This window comes from Trematomus bernacchii, unplaced genomic scaffold (assembly GCF_902827165.1).
Source record: "Trematomus bernacchii unplaced genomic scaffold, fTreBer1.1, whole genome shotgun sequence".
Lineage (NCBI taxonomy): Eukaryota > Metazoa > Chordata > Actinopteri > Perciformes > Nototheniidae > Trematomus > Trematomus bernacchii.
In genome coordinates this window covers 402501-423115 of record NW_022987881.1, presented here as the reverse complement: position 1 = coordinate 423115, position 20615 = coordinate 402501, and the positions used below count along the sequence as shown (strand labels likewise).

Sequence of the window (20615 nt, the reverse complement as noted above, 5' to 3'; positions counted from 1 at the left end):
AAGGTGTAGAACTTCTGTGGATCATTTCATGGTTGTGCAGTGACGTTGTGAGGCATAACGTGCTATAAGGAGGCCTGCAGTAGAACTGAAGCACAACGGCAAGAAACGTCGTCATTTTGCCTGATTTTAGGCGACTGTAATGCTGTTTTCTAAGGAATCGAAGCGAGAGAAGATTGTGATGGTAGCAAGGTGTTACTTTGTGGAGTCTGAAATTGTAATACACGGTTATTGTTGTTGTATCAGTGAGCTGAAGTGGATTCGCTTCAAAACATTCACACTTTTATTGTTTTCAAACTACTTATGTTATGTCAATCGAATAACTCACAAGTATCTTTGTAGTTAATTCAGCCAAGCATCTCTATACACAACACACAAGTACTGCATAGCTTTTTGAAATGATCTCACGACTGTTTGTAGGACATAATGATAACAATATGTATTCATGAATTTTTCCTTTATCAGTTTTAAAGTGGCCCTATTATTCTTCTTTGGGGGGGTTCCCTTTTAGTGTGTTCTATATGTTTTTGTGCACGTAAATGATCTGAAAAAGGCTAAAATCCTTATGTTCCCTCCAGAGGGAGTCTCTTACCACACACTATCAAACACTCGCGATTCTATTGGCTAGCGCTCCAACACATTGTACTTGATAGACTAAGGGGCGGAACATCTCTAAGTGGTTGACCAATCACAACAGAGCCGGCCAGCTAACCAATCAGAGCAGACTGGGCTCTGGTTTCAGACAGAGGGTGAAAAGAGGTGCTGCAGCATGAGAAAAATAAAGAGCTTTTTGAACATTAAAGCATGAAAACATGTCACAGTGGACGACAGAAATTGTGCCCGTTTAATCTAAAGTTAACCCTATGGATACATTACATTACACGTCATTTGTTAGACGCTTTTATCCAAAGCGACTTACATACATTCAGTACTGTGGACAATCTCCACAGGAGCAATTTGGGGTGAAGTGTCTCAGGGACACAACGACATGCTGACTGCAGTGGGGTTTGAACCTGCTACCCCCTGATTCGAAGTCCAGCACACTACCAGTATCCACTGAGCCACAGCCCCCGGATACTTATAATATTCCTGAGAGTGCTATCGAGTATGAAGTATCTGGCTTTCTTAACTACTTCAGTTCACATTTTAAATTAATTAGTAAGTGGAAATAAAGGGCTCTAAACCATTGAATAAAGATGAAGGTAGCAGGAGACATAGCCCATAGACTCTCTTGTTAACATGAAAAATATGTCACAGTAGAGACACTAAATACAAATATGAACCTGAAAACGAGCATAACATGTCCTTTATATATTAAAGGTCCTGCTGACTTTATGTTTCTGGTTAATATTCTGCACCAACTCTCCTGTGTCTGATACAATGACACTGAGTGGCAAACAGAAGATCTGTGCCTTGATCTGTATCGGCATATTCATGTTAATGAGGCACTATACTGTCATTACAGAAATTGGATAACTCACTAATCTGTTCAATTAATTATTGCCCTCTCATTTTCTCCACTTTTTCTAGGATGAGCAAGCTATAAGTGAGAGATCTGTCCAGAAATCACTGTATTGACGTCAATTTGGCTCGAATATTGTATCTAAGCAAGCCAAGGAAGTGCAGTATGAGTCATCTGGTGCTGTATGCCTCACACCAACATCCACCGTGTCAAATAAGACACAAAGAAACTGCCATTTACCTTGTAGCTTGAAAAGTAGTGACATTATTGAGTATCCTACCGCCTGTGATATCAGGAAAACTGAGTCATTCTGTACAATTCAATAAAATGTCACCAAGGGCAACTACAGTACGTGAAGAGAAACCCCCCTCCTGTGTTTGAGCACACACACATCCTGACTCCTCCACAGCCAAGTGTACAGGAAGTGCTGTTAGCTCTGAGCTATTTCTGTCCACATGCATGTTCTCCCTCTTAAATCAATTAAAGCCCATTTCAAGGGGCTAAATGGACTTATTAACGTCCTGTGAGCCATGACAATGGATGAGGCCTGATTCACTTTCTGCTCTGAGCAGCCTGTGGAGATGCTGAACATACGGATGGATGGACGTTAGCAAGGTAACAGTTATAGTTAAGACGTAATAACTCGCTGGACAAAAGTACATGGCTGACGCTGAAATCTTAGGCTGTTGTCCACGCTCAATTTAACACCATTTACTAGACAGATGAGCTTTGTCAAATTGACAGAGTTCATAGATAAAAAGTGCTTTTCTTTTGTGTGACTATTATAATCGTGACTATTATCATCAGCTTTTAAGCGACAGATTAGCCGTGCTTGAATTTAGTGCTTTACTGACTATTGCTTCACAGTATGGTTACTTTTTGGAGTTAGTATAGTAGAGTAGTTATCGGGTTGTTTGCTGTTTTATTTAAAGGAATTGATTAAAGGGTTGAAATCAATGTGTTATTGTAACTAGTGCGAAGACTTAGTGAGAATTTCGATGTATTTCCTATGTTCCTCTTTAAAGGACCTCCAGGAACGCTGGAGTTCTTGGGCTATCTTATTTATAATTGATGTATTTATATAATTCAGGTCGGCGCTTTATCGATGCTTCTATCCTCCCATGTAAACACTTGGAGGTTATCAAGAAAGTGAAAAATAGACAAGTAGTTCAACTGGCTTTCACCTAGAAGATTGTGTGCTTTCAAAAATCAACAGCTGTTAATCTTAAACAATTAATGACCGTTCACTTTGCAGGTAACGTTTTTAAATTGCAGGTAAACAGTAACATCTAGCACAATAATATGCCTTTCCAGAACTCAAAATGTGTCTTACTTTCATGATTTGTCTGGTAAGATTGCATGAAAGTGTTATCTTGTGACAATCAGATGTTGTAAAGAACATACTATACGTGTGTGAAAAAATGAACTAACCAGATTTTGAGTGAGTTACTGACGTTTATAGTGATTTTTGTAAATACTTTTTCAACATTTTCTTTTAATTAAATGCATTTTTCGAATGGATAAAAGCAAAGAAAAAAAAATAGCTATACTGTACCATTACTGACTGTTTCGATCCTATTGCAATACATGTCCACCAAATGTAGGAAAAAGAGACTGAAGGAAACTAAAAGCTACTGTTCTGCTGCACAATGGAAACATTTGTCTTCATCTATCAGCAGAAGTGATATTTCATTAAACTTATCTAAATAGAATCATTTCACATAATGAGTAAATAGCCATTAACTGGTAATACTTTCTATTTGATTGACAGATGCCAAGATAGTCATCATTGCTTGTAGCTCCTCCATTTGTGCTCACACCCAGCGCTTAATTGAAACTGTTTGATGTCAATGTAATGCGTTTGATTCAAATAAGCCACAGTTTTCCTCCTTCAGCTCCAGAAGGGATTTGCTCGATGGGATGAATGTCAGTGGGGAAATAAACCAAAGCTCGCTTGACAAGGTAAAACCCTCAATAAGACAACATATCGTATGGTTTCTTTCCCATAGGGTAAAAACAGCCCCTACAGGATAAAGAACATTATCACCTAAAGGACATAATTTATTCTTTATGCCATAGGACTCTAAATCCGTCCTATGGCATAAAGAATAGATTATTTCAGCAACACTCATTTTACCTTGTATAGCCTTCATTAAAAAAGTTAATTATCAAATACTCCTTGCTCTTTAGACAGTTGGCTTGTCAAGGTGAAGGATTTAATTAAATGTTAACAAGAGAGTCTAAGGGCTATTTCTTCATCCTTATTGAATGGTTTGGAGCCCTTTATTTCCACTAACTAATTAATTAAAACGTGTATTGTCTAGTTAAGTAGTTAAGAAAGCCACATACTTCATACTCTGTAGCACTGTGAGGAATATTGTAAGTATTCATAGGGTTAACTTTATATTGAAGGGGCACATTTTCACAATATCTGCTCTTTAATAGACTGTCAAACAGTATAAACTAAATCCTATTAAGTGCAATATCACCTACACATTTTCTTGTTTACCAAACTAAACCCAAAAGCAATAACTCTGTAGGGTACTTTTACTTACCCTACATCAAAGCGCCATCAGATCATAGTTTTGTTAAGCAAGTCATGTTGTTTTGTGTTGCCTGAGGCCCCAATATTTATTAAGGGGAATATCTAAGAACATATGGCTATATGGGATAAATCTAGATGAAATAGTCTACCATGTCATTTAGGCCCCATTTACACGGGAACGCAAACTAAACGCAAACGAACCAAATTCGATATCAAAAAAGTCTTCCGTTCACACGGATACGGCTCAATAAACGTGTCCCTTCACACGAGACCGCTCGACCCGCTGGAGACGCTGTAGTACATATACCGGGCCTGTAAGTGGCGCTGTACTTCCGCCACAAAATACACCAAAAGCAGCGAAGAAGACCCCCGAGCATGGTTGCCATGGTTGCCCTTCTGTTTATGCCCCACGGTGGAATTAGCAACATGTAGTTCATGTAGTTCTCCATGTCCACTTGTTGCTGATGGTTGTGGTAGAGGAGCTGTAGATTTTGCACTAACATCTGTAGCATGGTCAGTAGCTACTGACAGTAGCTACTGACCATGCTACAGCACTGAGCAGCAGAGGTGGGGAGAGGCGGGGCTATGGCTTCATCGTTATCAGGAAATGATCGTATAGGACGTACACACGGAGCCGTTTGGCCCCCCAGAGCGTTCTGGTTGCAGATCTATCCACCTTGGGACCCGTTATCGTTTTAGGGGTCCGTTTCCGCGGTTCCGTTACGGCCTCGTGTGAACGAACGGGCTATACGAAAGAGAAAAGTAGCGGATACAACCCGTTTCGTTCCTGTGTAAACAGCACCTAATATACATTGTTTAACGCTTGACAAACCTAATCCTTTTACATCCAAGTGAGTAATGGCCTTATCAGTTAATCTAATTAAAGACTTAACCCCGGGTCAAGGATTGTTGTTCAACTACTTGTTACAAACATCAGGGTGTTAGAAAAACCTTTAGTTGGTGAGCTGTGGCCAACAGTGTCCATAGCTTGTTTACAAGAGATATAAAAGGGCATTAAACAAGTTGCCAGCTTCAAATAAGAGAAGAGTTTTAATTAATTACAGAAAAACAGAAATTAGTGTGCAGTGTGCACATCAGCAATTAGCCAAGTGGGAGGAAGCAGAGGAGAATGAGTGCTGTGGATAAATTAATTAATTGACTATATTTTGTCATATGAAAACAAAAGAACACAATTAATATTCCTCTACTGTTTTAGTTTGGGTAGTTAATGACTTGATTGATGATAAGTGTCCTACTTTATGATGATTGTTTTGCAAAATGAGTGATGAAAGATCAGTGTTTTATAAGTTATTAGCTATTACGGTGGAAAAATACCAAACCAATATTTCAATTTGTGAAATAGGGGATTTTTTTCTTCTGTTCAAAATGTGCTGAGCTTTCCTTTCTTTGTAGATTTCTAGTGTGTCATTAGCCATGATGGATTTTAGTCATGGGTTTTCCATTTTGAAAGAGTCAATGTGATTAATAGCAGTTGAACGGAAAAGAAGAAATAAGCCACTCTGCATTCCTCACATTTGACATATCACTCTTTTTGAATGTAAATGCAGTTCAGTTTCCTTTTGCACTCTCTTATGACCTCTTTTGTTTGCTTTTAGTTATGTTGTCTGGTGACATTTTGTCTCTTTCTGCATTCACAACATTTATTTTTCTGAACAAATGTCATCCGGGCTCTGATAATAAAGCATTGCACCTGTAAGTGAACACTGCTTCGTAACTAAAAAACTAAGATGTCCGACACGTGCAAACGCGCCCGAAACACTTTCATAAGAAGGAACATGGTGCAGTTTCAAAATAATGCAAATAAAACAAATCAAATGTGCAAAAACACATGCAAGTGAAGAAACATCTTGACCAACTTGACAAACCTTGTGCAGCATTTACTAAAAACACTGCATAAACGAACCGCTACAAATAAAAAACGATGCAAGAAGCATCTTTATGCACCTGTCGACCACCGTATTAAACCATATCTCCACTGTCACTAAACCCAGTGTTCGAATTACCCATTTGCTTTCGGGGGAGCCCTATTTTTCAGTGCACATCCTGCTACTAAATATGTCACACGCACGCTCTGTTGACTGGCGCAGCAGCGCGGATTCGATCAATTGCTGTAAAATCACTCTGCTACTACTACAGACGGTATTACTACGCCGGCGGCTGTGGCCGTTGTTGAAGCCTCTTCAGGCTCTGCATCGGCAGGCCTCTCCCTCGGTGTGGAGCTGTCAAACTCGACCCTAACGCCGCTTACAGCCGGCCAACTAAAAGTTGTTCCGTTCACGTTGTCATTTTTAGACTCCTTCGCTTCTTTGCTTGTGAATCCAAAAGCTGCGACGCTTGGCTGTTTTCGTTTTCCCGAACCTGTGTCGAGAGCTGGAGTTAAATGAAATCTCAGATTTGCCTTCTTAATAGTTTGTTTGGGTCCCTCACTTCCGCTTCGCTTCTCATGCACTGATTCGCTAGCCAAAGGCAGTCTTTGGCCGACTGCCCTTTCGGCCGAAAAGGCGTCGGTACGGCTGAAAAGACCCGACGGTGCGGGACACACCAATCTGAGCAGGGCGTGTCAACGCTTATCGTCGGCCTGACGCCCACCGACGCCGATAATCGGCCTGGTGTGTCCGTGCCTTAAAGAATGCAGCGCCACCATGCACAGATGGCAACACCCAGAAATATTCACAAATATAAAACAAATATTCTGAAACTGTAATGAACTGTAACTATTATTTATTTCAAGAACTGTTATTTACAGAAACTCAACATTTCTAATCTGTGTGACACAAATATGCACGATTTTTTTGGGCTCCCCCTATTTATCTCAAAGTCGGCCTTCAGGGGAGCTCCCCCCCTCTTTAGGGGAGCCAAGCTCCCCCTGGCTCCCCCCCATTTCGAACAGTGACTAAACCAATATCAGAATTTAGCGTTTAGCCATCACTTATTCTTCCTAAAGGACAGTTTCATCCCAAGATCAGAGAAAATAAGACTGTTAAGCACCTGAACTTTTGGAAGAACATCCACAACATTCATCTGTTTGCAAATTGTATATCAATATTCCAATTACTTGTATATATAGACTATTCTGCACTATTTATTTTATATTCTATTTGATTTGTATTTACTTGCACAATTTTGTCTGTTTTATTGTGTATAATGATAATAATACATGACACTTATATAGCGCTTTTCTAAGAACTCAAAGACACTTTGACAGAGAATAAATCAACAAAGAAAACTAAGAAAAATACAAAAACAGAAAAACAAAAACAAGTGTTGCACTGTTATGGCGCTTTTCCACTGCAGGGCCTCACTCGGCTTAGTACGGTATGGCTAGGCCTCGTTAGGCCTTGTTAGGCCAGGCTCACTTTATGCTGCGTTTCCATTACAGTTTAGGAACTGGGGCAGTAACTATAGTAACGCAGTGTAGGCGGAGCCGTGACGTCATCTTCAATGAGAAACACAAAACCAACATCAGCCGTTAGCTGTTAGCACTCAGAGCTCACAGCTCCTCATATCTGTTCAGAAACTAGACAAAAGTTAAACAAGTACAAACCACAGACTGTCTGTGTCATGGAGAATACAGTCGCTGGTTTATTTATGTCTGTATAGGCCGTTGTTGTGAGTGTGGACGGTCGGAGCATATACAACGTTCGCTTAGCCGATCTCCATTCAGAAAAGACGCATTTTAAAAGGTGTTTCGCCTGCCGTCTGTCTGCAGACTTGTCAAAGCATTAATTCATGGTTTTTACTAACCGGTATCAGTATGTTGTTACTTTGGCATCATTTTGAAACGTGTATTACAATTAAATCACGGTCAAATATGTTCATTTTGTTGTAGTTGCCAGCGATTCTCTCACTAGTTTAGCAGCCTGGTTGTTGGCCCGGAAAGAACCTTGATTTTGGAGAGCCAGAAAACTGTGAAAAAGTACCCGCTAGCCGGAACTATGCCTAGTGGAAACGCAACCAAAAACAGGCCGGGCACGGCACGCTTAAACCGTGCTTCGCGCTGTAGTGGAAATGCGCCATTAGAGGAGCCTGTGATCTTCAAGGTTCAAGGCTTTTATTGGTCATTTGTACATAGCTACAGTGTAGTTATGACGATGAAAATCTTAGGTCACAGGTTCCTCCAACAGTGCAACCCAATAAAACTGAAAAACTGAAATAATTGTGCAAGTAAGAAGACCTAAGAATGTAATTGTCATAACTGCACTGTAGCTATGCACAAATGACAAAAAAGCCTTGAATCCATGAGCCAGGGTCTATACAATCTGAGAAATGCCAAACTGAGGTACAGTCAGTCACAGTTGCTTTTGAAAATCCAGCAAAAAAAAAGCACCAGAAAACACATTTATGGCTGGAAAAAGAAATAAGGGATTTAGCAAACAAATGAAATCATGGAAATGGTTATATACAGTATCCGAGGGAGCAAAAGCATTTTCTCCGCTTGGCTGAGCAGCAGACAAAGTCCAGCAGAGCAACGGAGAAAATAACGGCCATAAATCAAGATGGCCCGATGCCCGCTCTGCTGTCCAACTCTTCTGCCAAGACCTTCTCCTCTGATGCCCACTTTCCTCCAGAGCAGATATTCAGGCAGACGGATAGAAAGAGTTATCGCTGCTGACGTCAGAGCCAACACTTCATCACAACAAACACAGCCCAGGGAATTGGAAAAGACTATTCCCCCGGACTCACATTTATTGTATATTCAATCAAAATTGGATTTTTATTAAAATGTACAAATGGTGGGAGCTATTGCATTCCACCTCCAATATGCTGGATTTTTGGTTTATGTATTAATTAAACAATTTATCATTGCTAAGCTGGTTGTCCGTCGGAAGCCTGTGAGCAGTATTGATTCAGAAACAACATTAATCTGCTCTCATCTAGGGCCTCAGGATATATGGGAAGAGATGGCTCTTGCAGACAAAAAATAAATAAATGTAGTATCTGGATACAAAACAACAAAAGGGTTACTTTGGGGGATTGTATTCACTGATGATATCTAATAACCTATACAAACTTTCTTTACATGGCAATTTAACTTAACCACAACACAGGATGTTTTATGAATTTCACCCTGCAGATGTAAAGGGTCTTCGAGAATAAAAAATCGCTCCATAAAAATGAATAAATTGTGGTTCCCTTAAGAACTGGTACTTCTTAAAATGTCAAGACAATTCAACTTGTATGCATTTATATCTTCTTAAATATTTCGTTTTAGACTTGTCTAATAATTTTCTTGCGACCATACCTGACTCTGAGCGCTCGTGATACTTTAATAAACAAGAATGGCACGGACGATGCTGCATTCATGACCTCCTCGAATGGCTCAATGTACCAATTGTGGCTATCGTTTATCCAAATGTTGTTTGTTGTGTCAACATGGACGCTGAAAACAAAGATGACTTGTATTTTATTACTTCAAGCATTTACAAGACACTTTTTCAGTGTCAGAGACTTTCATGAGAGTTTTCCCAGTCTCTAACACAATTTTTCAAGTTCAGTCAACATTACCCAAATGCAGCAGAAATACCGTATCCAACAATGTTAAAGAAGTGTGTAATATATCTGTGCATCTACCCTGTGAGTCTGATAAGCTCAAATATGTAATGGCTTCTTCTTTGTTCCATGCTACACCCTTCCACCAAGTTCCATACAAATCGACCGGTAATTTTTCCGTAATGCGACAACAAACAGGAGAACAGACAGACAAACTGCACAGAAAACATTGACTCCTTGGCTGAGGTAATTAAGGCTGAGTGGTCTACCGTCATTTCCCATTAGTCTTCCCCATGTAAGACGCCCAACACAGTGGCCCGGATATTGCCTATCTGTGCATCCATAAATATTTGATTGAAAACCCAGGTATCGTTAAGCTAAGTGTTCTTCTCTGTAAATAACCGTCCTGTAAATAACCAACTGTTTGATCGACAATAAGCAGGAATGCTCCGACAGTCTGATGCTGCTGACCGACTGTATTTCAGCATCTATTACTAAAGCTAGCTATCCATCAGAAGTAACTGTCAGCAGCATCTTTTCATTTACCACTCTGACAGTCAATATTCATGTTATGTTTGTGCCACAATTCAGTTTTTTGTTTCACAACATGCTACACAAAGCTTTTTTGCGTTTGCTGTTTGTGTGTTTTCCAATTCCTTCCCCCAAAAGAAGTCCATCTTTGGCGTTTTGGTGCTTGATGACGCGGGAGTGTTTAGTCTAGCATCTTAAAATGTAGCCAGCTAGCTTCTATAGGCTAAAGCAACAAACAGCCAACAAACTATTGCTGCGGAAATTTCGCAGTTACTAAACCTCTGGCTTTATTCAGCTTCAAAAACGACACGTCACATTTTACATCTCTATTCTATAATACCATCTTTGTCTATCAAGTTGTCCTTTCCTTTCATATCATTGTTTTTCATATTACCACTACAATATCCGAGCAATATCCGAATATTCGGTGGTTGGCCTACTATTCGGTTTTCAATTTCGTTATTCGGATTTTTCTAAATGTATGCTATCAATAAAGGCAAATTGCCACATTCTTATACTATATTTATACTTTTTAATTGTACTGTTAAAATGCGGAAATATATACAATCTCAGCTTGGGCGCCTGACATCGCTTTCACACGTCACGCTTCACTTCGCTTCACACACCTGAAAACAAAATGCCGAAGACTTCAGCTGTGTGGGACCGTTTTAAATTGGACGACGATGAGACGAAGGCAGTGTGCCAAATATGCAATATGAAACTGGCCTACCACGGTGGCTCAACAACTATGAAAAGTCACCTGAATGCTGGAAGTAGTAGCTTAGCTTAGCTGTTGTCCAGTTGCCATGATGAAGCTGCTTCATCCGCCGTTTAAACAGTAACGTTACACATGATAAAAATATGTATATATATATATCCGGAGCCCGAAAAATGGTATTCGGGACAGCCCTAATTACCACCTTTATTAATGGTGCACCTAAATGCTGTATTGTATGTTGTATGTATTATCATGGGGGAATACAAAGAAACCTAACCCCACGTTTTATTCAGATTCACTGAAACATGCTAGCTCACTAGTGGGCTTACTCATAGATACATACATGTAATCCAGGGGTGTCAAACTCAAGGCCCGGGGGCCAAATCCGGCCCGCGACTTCATTTTATGTGGCCCCACAAGAGCTTGCAAAGAATATAATATGTTTATTATACGGTTACATGCTACTTTACAGAAGCACGTTGCCCATAAACGACATGTCCCACAATGCATCTCAAATTTGACTTTTTCTCAGAATTTGACTTTTTTTGTCCAAATATGCCTTTTTTCTTAGAATTAGCCTTTTTCTCATAAATAGATTTTTTTTTCAAAATGTCACTTCTCTTTTTCAAAATGTCACAATCAATGTTTTTCCAGAATGTGGCTTTTCTTTTAAAATCATATTGTGACATTCTTACTGAAGAGACTTGCAATTATTTGCTCTCGACTTCTGCTTTCAGACGTAGTTAATTATGAAGTTATATTAATTAATGATATAGTCTTAAAGTTACAACCGGCCCTTTGAGTGCAACCATAATGCTGATGTGGCCCGTGATGAAATTGAGTTTGACACCCCTGATGTAATCTGTTACCTTTTTGAAGTTAACGTTTTATTTATAAACGGTCCTAGTTTAAAAATGAATACGACAAATAAAATTAATGTGTGTGGTTGTGAGGCTATTTTGTTTATACTAAATGCTGTGCTTTTATTTATCTTTGAATGTGTGAATATGTATATATGTGTCTGTTGATTATGTATGTGTATATACATATTTTTATATTTGTATTTTTGTATTCCTCTGGATTGTGGGAAACAGTATTTCGATCTCTATGTCTGTACACACAAACTGAAAGATAGACAATACAGTTGACTTTGACTTAACTTATAATAGTTCATTATGACTCATTGACAAACCTAAATGTACTGCTTTTGTTATTAGTTACACTTGTGATTTTCCTGTAATGACATCCCAAAATGTTCATTGTTAGAAGGCTTTATTGGCAGATCCCCTTTGCGTTGCTATTGGGTTGGTTGGATTTGTATTTCAAACATCTGAAGACATGGTTGAGTTTGAGTGTTTCTGTTCAAAAGGAAAACTCAACCACCTTAGAAAAGTGTGGTTGATACTGCATGTTGTTCTACTCATTGAAATTATCTTCTGAATATATCACAAACATATTTGCAGGGAGTAAACAGTAGCTCCGGCAATTTAACACCTCAAACTGGAGCAGATTACAAAACAGATGGTCCTCTCTCACCCTACTACTGTGATGAAAGATCCCTAAAAACACCCAGAGGAAATTCAACATAAAGGTCTTCTCTGATAATATCCTGTTTTTAATAAAAGCTTGTCTTCAGTTCAGGTAACTTAAGGTCTCGGTCACTATTTGACATTTTACAGGTAGTCCAAGATTCATCTCCTTTATAGGGTTTGACGGATGGACGAATGTATGTTTTTGGGTCTTTTAGTCGTGTTATTTTACTAATATAATGGTGCATCCTCGTTATAGAAATGCACATATAAGGTTATAAGAGAATGGGCTGCTGATCAAAGGAATGCAAGAAGCCCTATCATAAGCATTTTAAGCATCAAGACTCGATTGTGGTTCTTGTGTCTCTTTGTGGTCCTTTTTAGTGTCTTTGTAGACGTTTTCTCTCTGTTTGCACTTGTTTTACGTTTCCTTTTAGTGGTTTTGAGTCTCTTTCTGGTTCGTATGTGTCTCTTTAAATTACATTTTGTACACTGGAAAAAATGCTGTCTCAAAATCAAGTAAAAGAATAATGAAACGAGGTGTTTTCGCTTGTAACAAGTAAAGAAATCTGCCTATAGAACAAGTGAAAATTTGCTTGGTTAGATTTCTTGAAATTAGACGGGATATTTAGATAAATCAGATCTTAATCAGCTGGGAAACTTATGTTGAACTATATCTTAACAGGATCAGTAAATGTGATTACAAAATATTTTCATTTCATTTAATCGTTTATTTGAACCGGGACATTAATGAACATTTTAAACAAAATAATGCTTTTAAATGTAAATGAGCCGGATTTTAGCTTTGAGCTAGTTTCCATCCGTAGTCCCGTCCATTGTCCCGTCACATACAACATGTATGAACAAGTTAGCCTGAAATGCTCAAAGTTTCAGTTTTCTGATGTTAGTTGGTGATTTTCCAATAAGAATTTGTTTCAGTTTTTTAAATCAAGTAAGATGTATTTGTTAAAACAAGATTAACCATCTCTTACAAAAACCACAGCAGCTTAAAGAACTTGTTTCATTTGAGATACAACTCAAAATAAGATGTTTTCAAGAGTCTTGAAGATGCATTGTCTAAAAACAAGACCCTATATCTCACTGCATTGTTACCTCTTCAGTTATTGGGTCTTATATCGAGTGTAAAGACATATTCTGTTAAGCAAATATACTTGGTAGATTAGTTGGTAATCAACCTATGACAAAATTGGACATTGGAGGGCTGACAAACTTTAACATATCGCCCAATGCTACTCCTTTTATCTCTGTTTTGGTCTCCATCACTTCCAGTTATACTAAGCTAGTCACATTAGATCGTTGATTAAAACCTACTGATTGACGCTGCTTTGAGCTTTGAAATTGGTAAGATGATCATTCTTGGTGTGTTTGTTAGCAATACGGTTTGGAAATAATGAATGCTTTCTGAGATGAAAATAGATGTAAATATCTCTCTCACAGGGAGAATCGTGGGATGTGTCGAGTCGCCTTTTTGCCAGTATGTGTAGGTTGACAGGATAGTGGGCTGCTGTAAAAATATTCATGTGTTTCGTCTTATTGAATTTGAGAACATATTGAAAAACTGTCACTTGGTTTAATTGATGAGCTTTTTGTCGCCTTCTTACGAGGCAGTGACAGATTTGTACAGTCGATAATGAATAATGAGCAAAACTCATTCAATTGGTCGGCAACTTTTGGTATCAGTTCAGTTTAATCCTAATTCTGGGAATTGAAAAGAAATATGGGTTCGGGTGACAGTGAAACAGGAATATATGTTGTCTGAGGATGCAAAATGATTGAAAGAGAAGGATGAAAGGAATATAAAAAGGTCAGAAAACTGTCAAAAAAACTATAATTTCACGGGAAGACTAGAGGAATGTGAGAATTTGGTTAGGGATATTGTCAAATATCTGGAACAAACTACACGAAACCTTCCTTTTTGCCGCTACTTTTAATTGAACTATTCACATCTCACACTGCACTGTAACTTTTATTCATGTACCTGAGTTATTCATATTTTATTATCTTTGCTTTTTAATGTTTCTAATGTGTTAATGCTCTGAATGTCTTTCATTTTTGTAAAGCACTTTGAATTGCCTTGTGTTGAAAAGTGCTATATAAATAAACTTGCCTTGCCTAAATCAGCTGCTATGTTTGCTAGTTTCATGTTAGCACATTCAGTAAAACCAAAGTGTCTGAAAATGAATTTGGTCACAGATGCCCTTGAATTGCAAGGAAAAAACGCTCGAAATGGAGTCAGCACTTAACGTCACACTTATCGTCACCATGTTGGCTCACCTTGGCTTTGTTGATGGTGCAGTGCAGTGCATTGTTCTCCTGGTCATACTGCAAACTGAAGTCCAATGTCCCCAATGTAGCTGTAGAGACAGAGAGAGAAAGAAAAGGAAATTAGTGACACACAGAAGCTCACTAGGGATACAAGAAATGCGAAAGTGTCTGCTTGCTTTCATCCTTTGAATGAAAAATCCTGAAATCTCATGGCGTTCTTGGCGTGTGATAATAGCTTCAGAGAAATAATCACTCAACAAATGGACATTTACAAAATTGTTTTGTATTTAATCAATGTGCTTCTGCGTCTCAATCTGTCTCAATTTGTGGGAAACAGACTTGAATGACAAAGCATAAGTGGGCCTGCATAAATTACGAAGATGATCCTTTCTGCAAATATTTTGATTACTATTCGTTTGAGATCCAATTTCATATTGGCTCACTTGAATGAATAATATAGTTTGTGTATACTTATCATTTCTTCATGCATAGTAGCAGGCTTAGTACTGTGGGCTGCATCAGTGAAGTAAATAAGCAGCTAGCAAGTATTTCACACTGAAATAAGTTACAGCAAAACCACTCAAGGGAGAAATTAACTTCGGTTAACTTCGGCTAATTAACAAAAGCAATAACATGTATTGTCTGAATGTATGTCAGTATAAAGCAGAGTTTGCACATAATTAAGATGTAGTATAGCAGCAAACTAAATCAGAAAACAGCCTCCAAGCATTCAGGAAGTCGTTTTGGTAATTCCATTTGCAAATCTTTTCCATCTCTGCAATATAAAAGCATTTCCTTGAGCCACATCCTGAAACATTGGCGACCATGGAGTCTTTGGGTTTAGTATTACACTTTTTATTGCTGCAACCATGTCTGCCTTTTCCACACAGTCTCACAAAAAAAACGTGTAATAGCTACGTCGGTTCACAGGGCAAAACGTAGTACTGTATATTCACAATATTTTGTAAAAAAAAACATGGAGCTCAAATAATCTTCGTAATATCTATCAAACTATGGATCCTACACATCCACTGGACGTAGATTCTAAAAGAACAATATAAACTTCTCGCTAGAAATGTAATCAAAAAGCATTATAACGGACAAACTATCGTACAATTTAGGATTTTCCACTAAAAATAAATCGGGTGTCCGCCATGTTTTTTTTTCTCACTGGGAAAGTTTGCGATCACGTGACATGGAGACCGGTCATTAGAAATGAATAGGACAACAATATTGTACCCCTGTCACGTCTTGAGTGGGTTATTTGTGAATAAACTACGTTTTGCCCTGTGGACCAACGTAGCTATTACACGTTTTGTTGTGAGATATATTACAGGTCTCAGATATATACAAAACCTGTCTCTGATTGGCTGAAACACCAAACAGATCATTGCAGCATTACCCATAATCCCCTCTGTTTCAGCCCTGTTTCCAAAGTGCTGATTCTCTGTCTGTTACTTTAGATGAAAATAAGGAGCCCCTCCCCACGCCCCTCTGAGAGAGATTTGGTTACAAAGAACTCAATGGTGCTCTAGGAGGAGATTCAGGTGATAAGGGGGGGGGGGGGGGGGGGGGGGGGGGGGGGGTACCTTGGTTGCTGATTGGCTAATGGTTACACAAGCCAACACATCGTTATGACATCATAAAGTGGCCAAAATCTGATCAGCTCATTTTCAGACAGGTTTTTATAGAAATGGATCAAAAAGAGAGAGAATCTTTGTTCCTGAAACTTTCAGAGTCTCTTTCCACAGAGGGGATACATGTTGATGAAGAAGAGACATGAAGAAGAGGGGACACATGTTGATGTAGAAGAGACATGAAGAAGAGGGGACACATGTTGATGTAGAAGAGACATGAAGAAGAGGGGACACATGTTGATGAAGAAGAGACATGAAGAAGAGGGGACACATGTTGATGTAGAAGAGACATGAAGAAGAGGGGACACATGTTGATGTAGAAGAGACATGAAGAAGAGGGGACACATGTTGATGTAGAAGAGACATGAAGAAGAGGGGACACATGTTGATGTAGAAGAGACATGAAGAAGAGGGGACACATGTTGATGTAGAAGAGACATGAAGAAGAGGGGACACATGTTGATGTAGAAGAGACATGGAGAAGAGGGAACACATGTTGATGTAGAAGAGACATGAAGAAGAGGGGACACATGTTGATGTAGAAGAGACATGAAGAAGAGGGGACACATGTTGATGTAGAAGAGACATGAAGAAGAGGGGACACATGTTGATGTAGAAGAGACATGGAGAAGAGGGGACACATGTTGATGTAGAAGAGACATGAAGGAGAGGGGACACATGTTGATGTTGAAGAGACATGAAGAAGAGGGGACACATGTTGATGTAGAAGAGACATGAAGAAGAGGGGACACATGTTGATGTAGAAGAGACATGAAGAAGAGGGGACACATGTTGATGTAGAAGAGACATGGAGAAGAGGGGACACATGTTGATGTAGAAGAGACATGAAGAAGAGGGGACACGTGTTGATGTAGAAGAGACATGAAGAAGAGGGGAAACATGTTGATGTAGAAGAGACATGAAGAAGAGGGGACACATGTTGATGTAGAAGAGACATGAAGAAGAGGGGACACATGTTGATGTAGAAGAGACATGAAGAAGAGGGGACACATGTTGATGTAGAAGAGACATGAAGAAGAGGGGACACATGTTGATGTAGAAGAGACATGAAGAAGAGGGGACACATGTTGATGTAGAAGAGACATGAAGAAGAGGGGACACATGTTGATGTAGAAGAGACATGAAAAAGTGTATTTTGTATAATAGGTGGCCTTGAAGTCACAGGCTCCTCAACAGAGCAACATGAATATAGGACATTAAAACAAATAAAAAAAGATAAAATAGTGCTATAGAATTTTTTGAGATGTGCAAGTAAACACATATAAAATAGAAATAGTGCAAGTAGAGTCTATGTACAAGTAAATTGAATATGATATATTAGGTAAATAATTTGCAAGATGCAAACAGATGAAGGTTTATGGATGTTGACATAGAGTATTTTTTTTAAATCGAAATTATAATTTGATTTCCATTTGTCTCCTTAGCAACCTTTTCCCCCGCTTCTTTTAACTCAAAGGCCACTACATCTTACATCGCTGAGTAGTGAACTGAAACAATTCACGGTATGATCTCATCCTTTGTCCTTTCAAAATGCCAAGGGACTCTCATTTCCTGAATTGATGACATGTTGTCAGGATGAAAACATTTCAAAGACCAAAAAACATAAAAAGAGAAACGTGTGGGCTTCCAAAGGCCTCGCCGGTTCTAAAGCATCGCATTGTTGGAACCAAAATAACACCCACTTTACTTGTTGCTTTATTCACACTTTTATATTTACATGGGGAGTGAAAACGACATTGGTTTATTAATTTATAATTGTACTTATGGCTACTGACAGAATCACTTCCTCCATGCTTTACCTCCTAGGTAACTAACTTAAAGGGGACCTATCATGCAAAATGCACTTTTGTACGTCTTGTATACATGAATATGTGTCCCCGGTGTTCCAGGGAACTCACCAAGTGTCAGAAAACACAACCCTCTCTATTTTCCTCCATACCCAAATCTCTAAAAAAGGGGCTGCAACGGATCTGATAAAAACTGATCCAGATTTGAACACTGTCCTGACGTCAGGACGGTGGCGCTACGGCTATTGGGCCAACTCCACCAATCAGGAGGAGACAGCCACGGCCATTGCCGTTCGAAAGCACTGGAGACGCTGTAGTACATATGCCAGGCCTGTAGGTGGTGCTGTTCTCACAGAATCAGCCCTTGCACAAACAGAGCAAACATTTTTCAAATTGAGCGAAATGAGGCATGGCTAAAATGCATGATCTGTTTGGTATTGTGAAAAAAAAAAAGTATAAATATGCCTTATATAGGTATGGCCCTACACTATATTATTCGAATATAGCATGATAGGTCCACTTTAAAGTGCACCTATCATGCTATTTGTAGGCAATAGCATAGGTCTCAGATATATAAAAATATATAAAAAACATGTCTGTGAAGTGTTTTGCTCAAAATACCAAACAGATCACTCATTCTAGCCATGCCTCATATCCCTCTATTTCACTTCCTGTTTCAAAAATGCTGATTTGGGGTATAAAGCTTTAAAAAAAAAAAAAAAATTGATAAATAAAAAAGGAGGGTCTGAGCTCATGCGGGACCCGGCAGCTACTGTCTAAACTAAATACTGCCGTGATGAAACACCATATCATGGATTATCAAGGATTCTCTCTGAAACAGTATGGAGCTCAAAGGCTTTCTCTCTTGCCGGTTATACCACAAGGTGAGTTCCTTTTTATTTCCTGCTTCTTCACACACATGCTCTCCAGTACAGGTTAGCTCTGAGTGTTAGCGATGCTAATGTAAACACCGACCATATTACGTCCAAAACAGTCGGGCATTGTTTCTGATAGCAACGTTTCTGATAGGGCCGTGGGTCCACATTTCAGATATTACGTCATATCGGACGCAAATCTGGATCAGCTCCGTTGAAGCCCCGTTTTTAGAGATTTGGGTACGGAGGAAAAGAGAGAGGGTTTTATTTTCTGACGCTGCGTGAGTTCCCTGACACATCGGGGACACATTTATGTATAAAGGACATCAAAAAGTGCATTTTGCATGATAGGTCCCCTTTAACTAAAAACTAGACTAAAAGATGAAAGACATTTTAATCAACCTAGACTTGAAAAGATATTGTAAAAAAATGACAATTGACAAAGGGCTAAGACTAAGATAACATTTGATACTACTCTGGAGCAATATAAACAAGTGTATTTTAACCCATCTATCGACAAGACACCATCATTTATCCAACAACTTTACAAATCGCTATAAAAAAATGAATCTGTTTCATGATATGACACCTCTTTGGTTAGTTTCAACAGAAAGAAAACACTGATAGGTCGAGGAAAAATATTCAGATTTGGGTTATTATAACTCATTCATTAGGCTTAGAAAATATTTATTGTCATGGTATAGTAACAAACTTGTGCTTAAGGTTTGGTAACAAGTGTAATCATGCTTAGGGTTAGGGTTAGGGTTAGGGTTAGTTTATATATATCAATATATATATAAATAAACTGTTGTTCAGAAACAGAAGACAGCTGTTGCAAAGTCTGACATTTCGTTGATCCCTCCAACGACGCTGACCTTCTCCATTGGTCCCATCGTTATTACCAAACATATGTTGTTTTGGGGCGTTTGCGGAAACATCTGATGTTGTCTCTTGTCCTGGGTGAACAGTCTTCTATATTACAATATAAATGTACATTTGAGGAGCTCAAGGGATGTCCGAACTTGAAACTGTTTAAAAAAAGGTATGAGGACAGGATTTTAACAAGATGACGTTGTTTAATTATAACTGGGTGTTTTCAGTTTATTTATTTATTTGGTTTGTTATTTTATCTTTTCTTGAATATCATTTACCTTTTTTATGTATGTGTTTGTTTATTGGTTTTGTTTATTTATCTGTTTATTTAATTGTTGTTTTGTTTTTTTGTTTTTCAATGATAAATGTATTTCTTTAAGAAAAGAAAAAATATATATGTTAGTCATTTAGTTTTTGGGAGAAAGGGTGGGATTAAATAAGTGTACACTTCTTCCCACCCCTTTTCGGATGTGTAATTAAGTAGATTATTTGTTTATATATAACTTAGAATCAGTAATATTTTTGTATATCAATTTGACACTGATTCATTTTGTATTGTATAATAATTCTCATGTTAAATTGTTGTATTATTGTTTTACACATTCAAAATAAATCTAATCAAATACATGTCAATGGCACAAATGATGAAACCTTGAATGAACAGAGCTCAGCTGTGTAACAGGTGTTTGAAGCGGAGGTTGCTCCAATGGGACCAGCAGAGTATTTGAGGTTAGAAAAGGTCAGGATCTCCTAAAAGGTCAAGGCTTTGGTGTCTCACTTGGGGAAAGTTTGACAGCTGTGAGGAATGAAAGGATCTTTGGTCTCTGAGTTACAGTTCTCTCA

The 20615-nt window shown here is 38.5% G+C and overlaps 1 protein-coding gene across 1 annotated transcript in view; it reads right to left on the bottom strand.

Moving 5' to 3' along the window:
* The window catches only part of doc2b (double C2-like domains, beta), a 173478-nt gene that overhangs the window by 72991 nt on the left and 79872 nt on the right, over nucleotides 1-20615 (bottom strand). The window contains exon 2 of the mRNA XM_034114158.1: nucleotides 14589-14668. Within this exon, the coding sequence (XP_033970049.1) occupies nucleotides 14589-14668 (80 nt within the window). The remainder of the gene's footprint in view (nucleotides 1-14588; nucleotides 14669-20615) is intronic.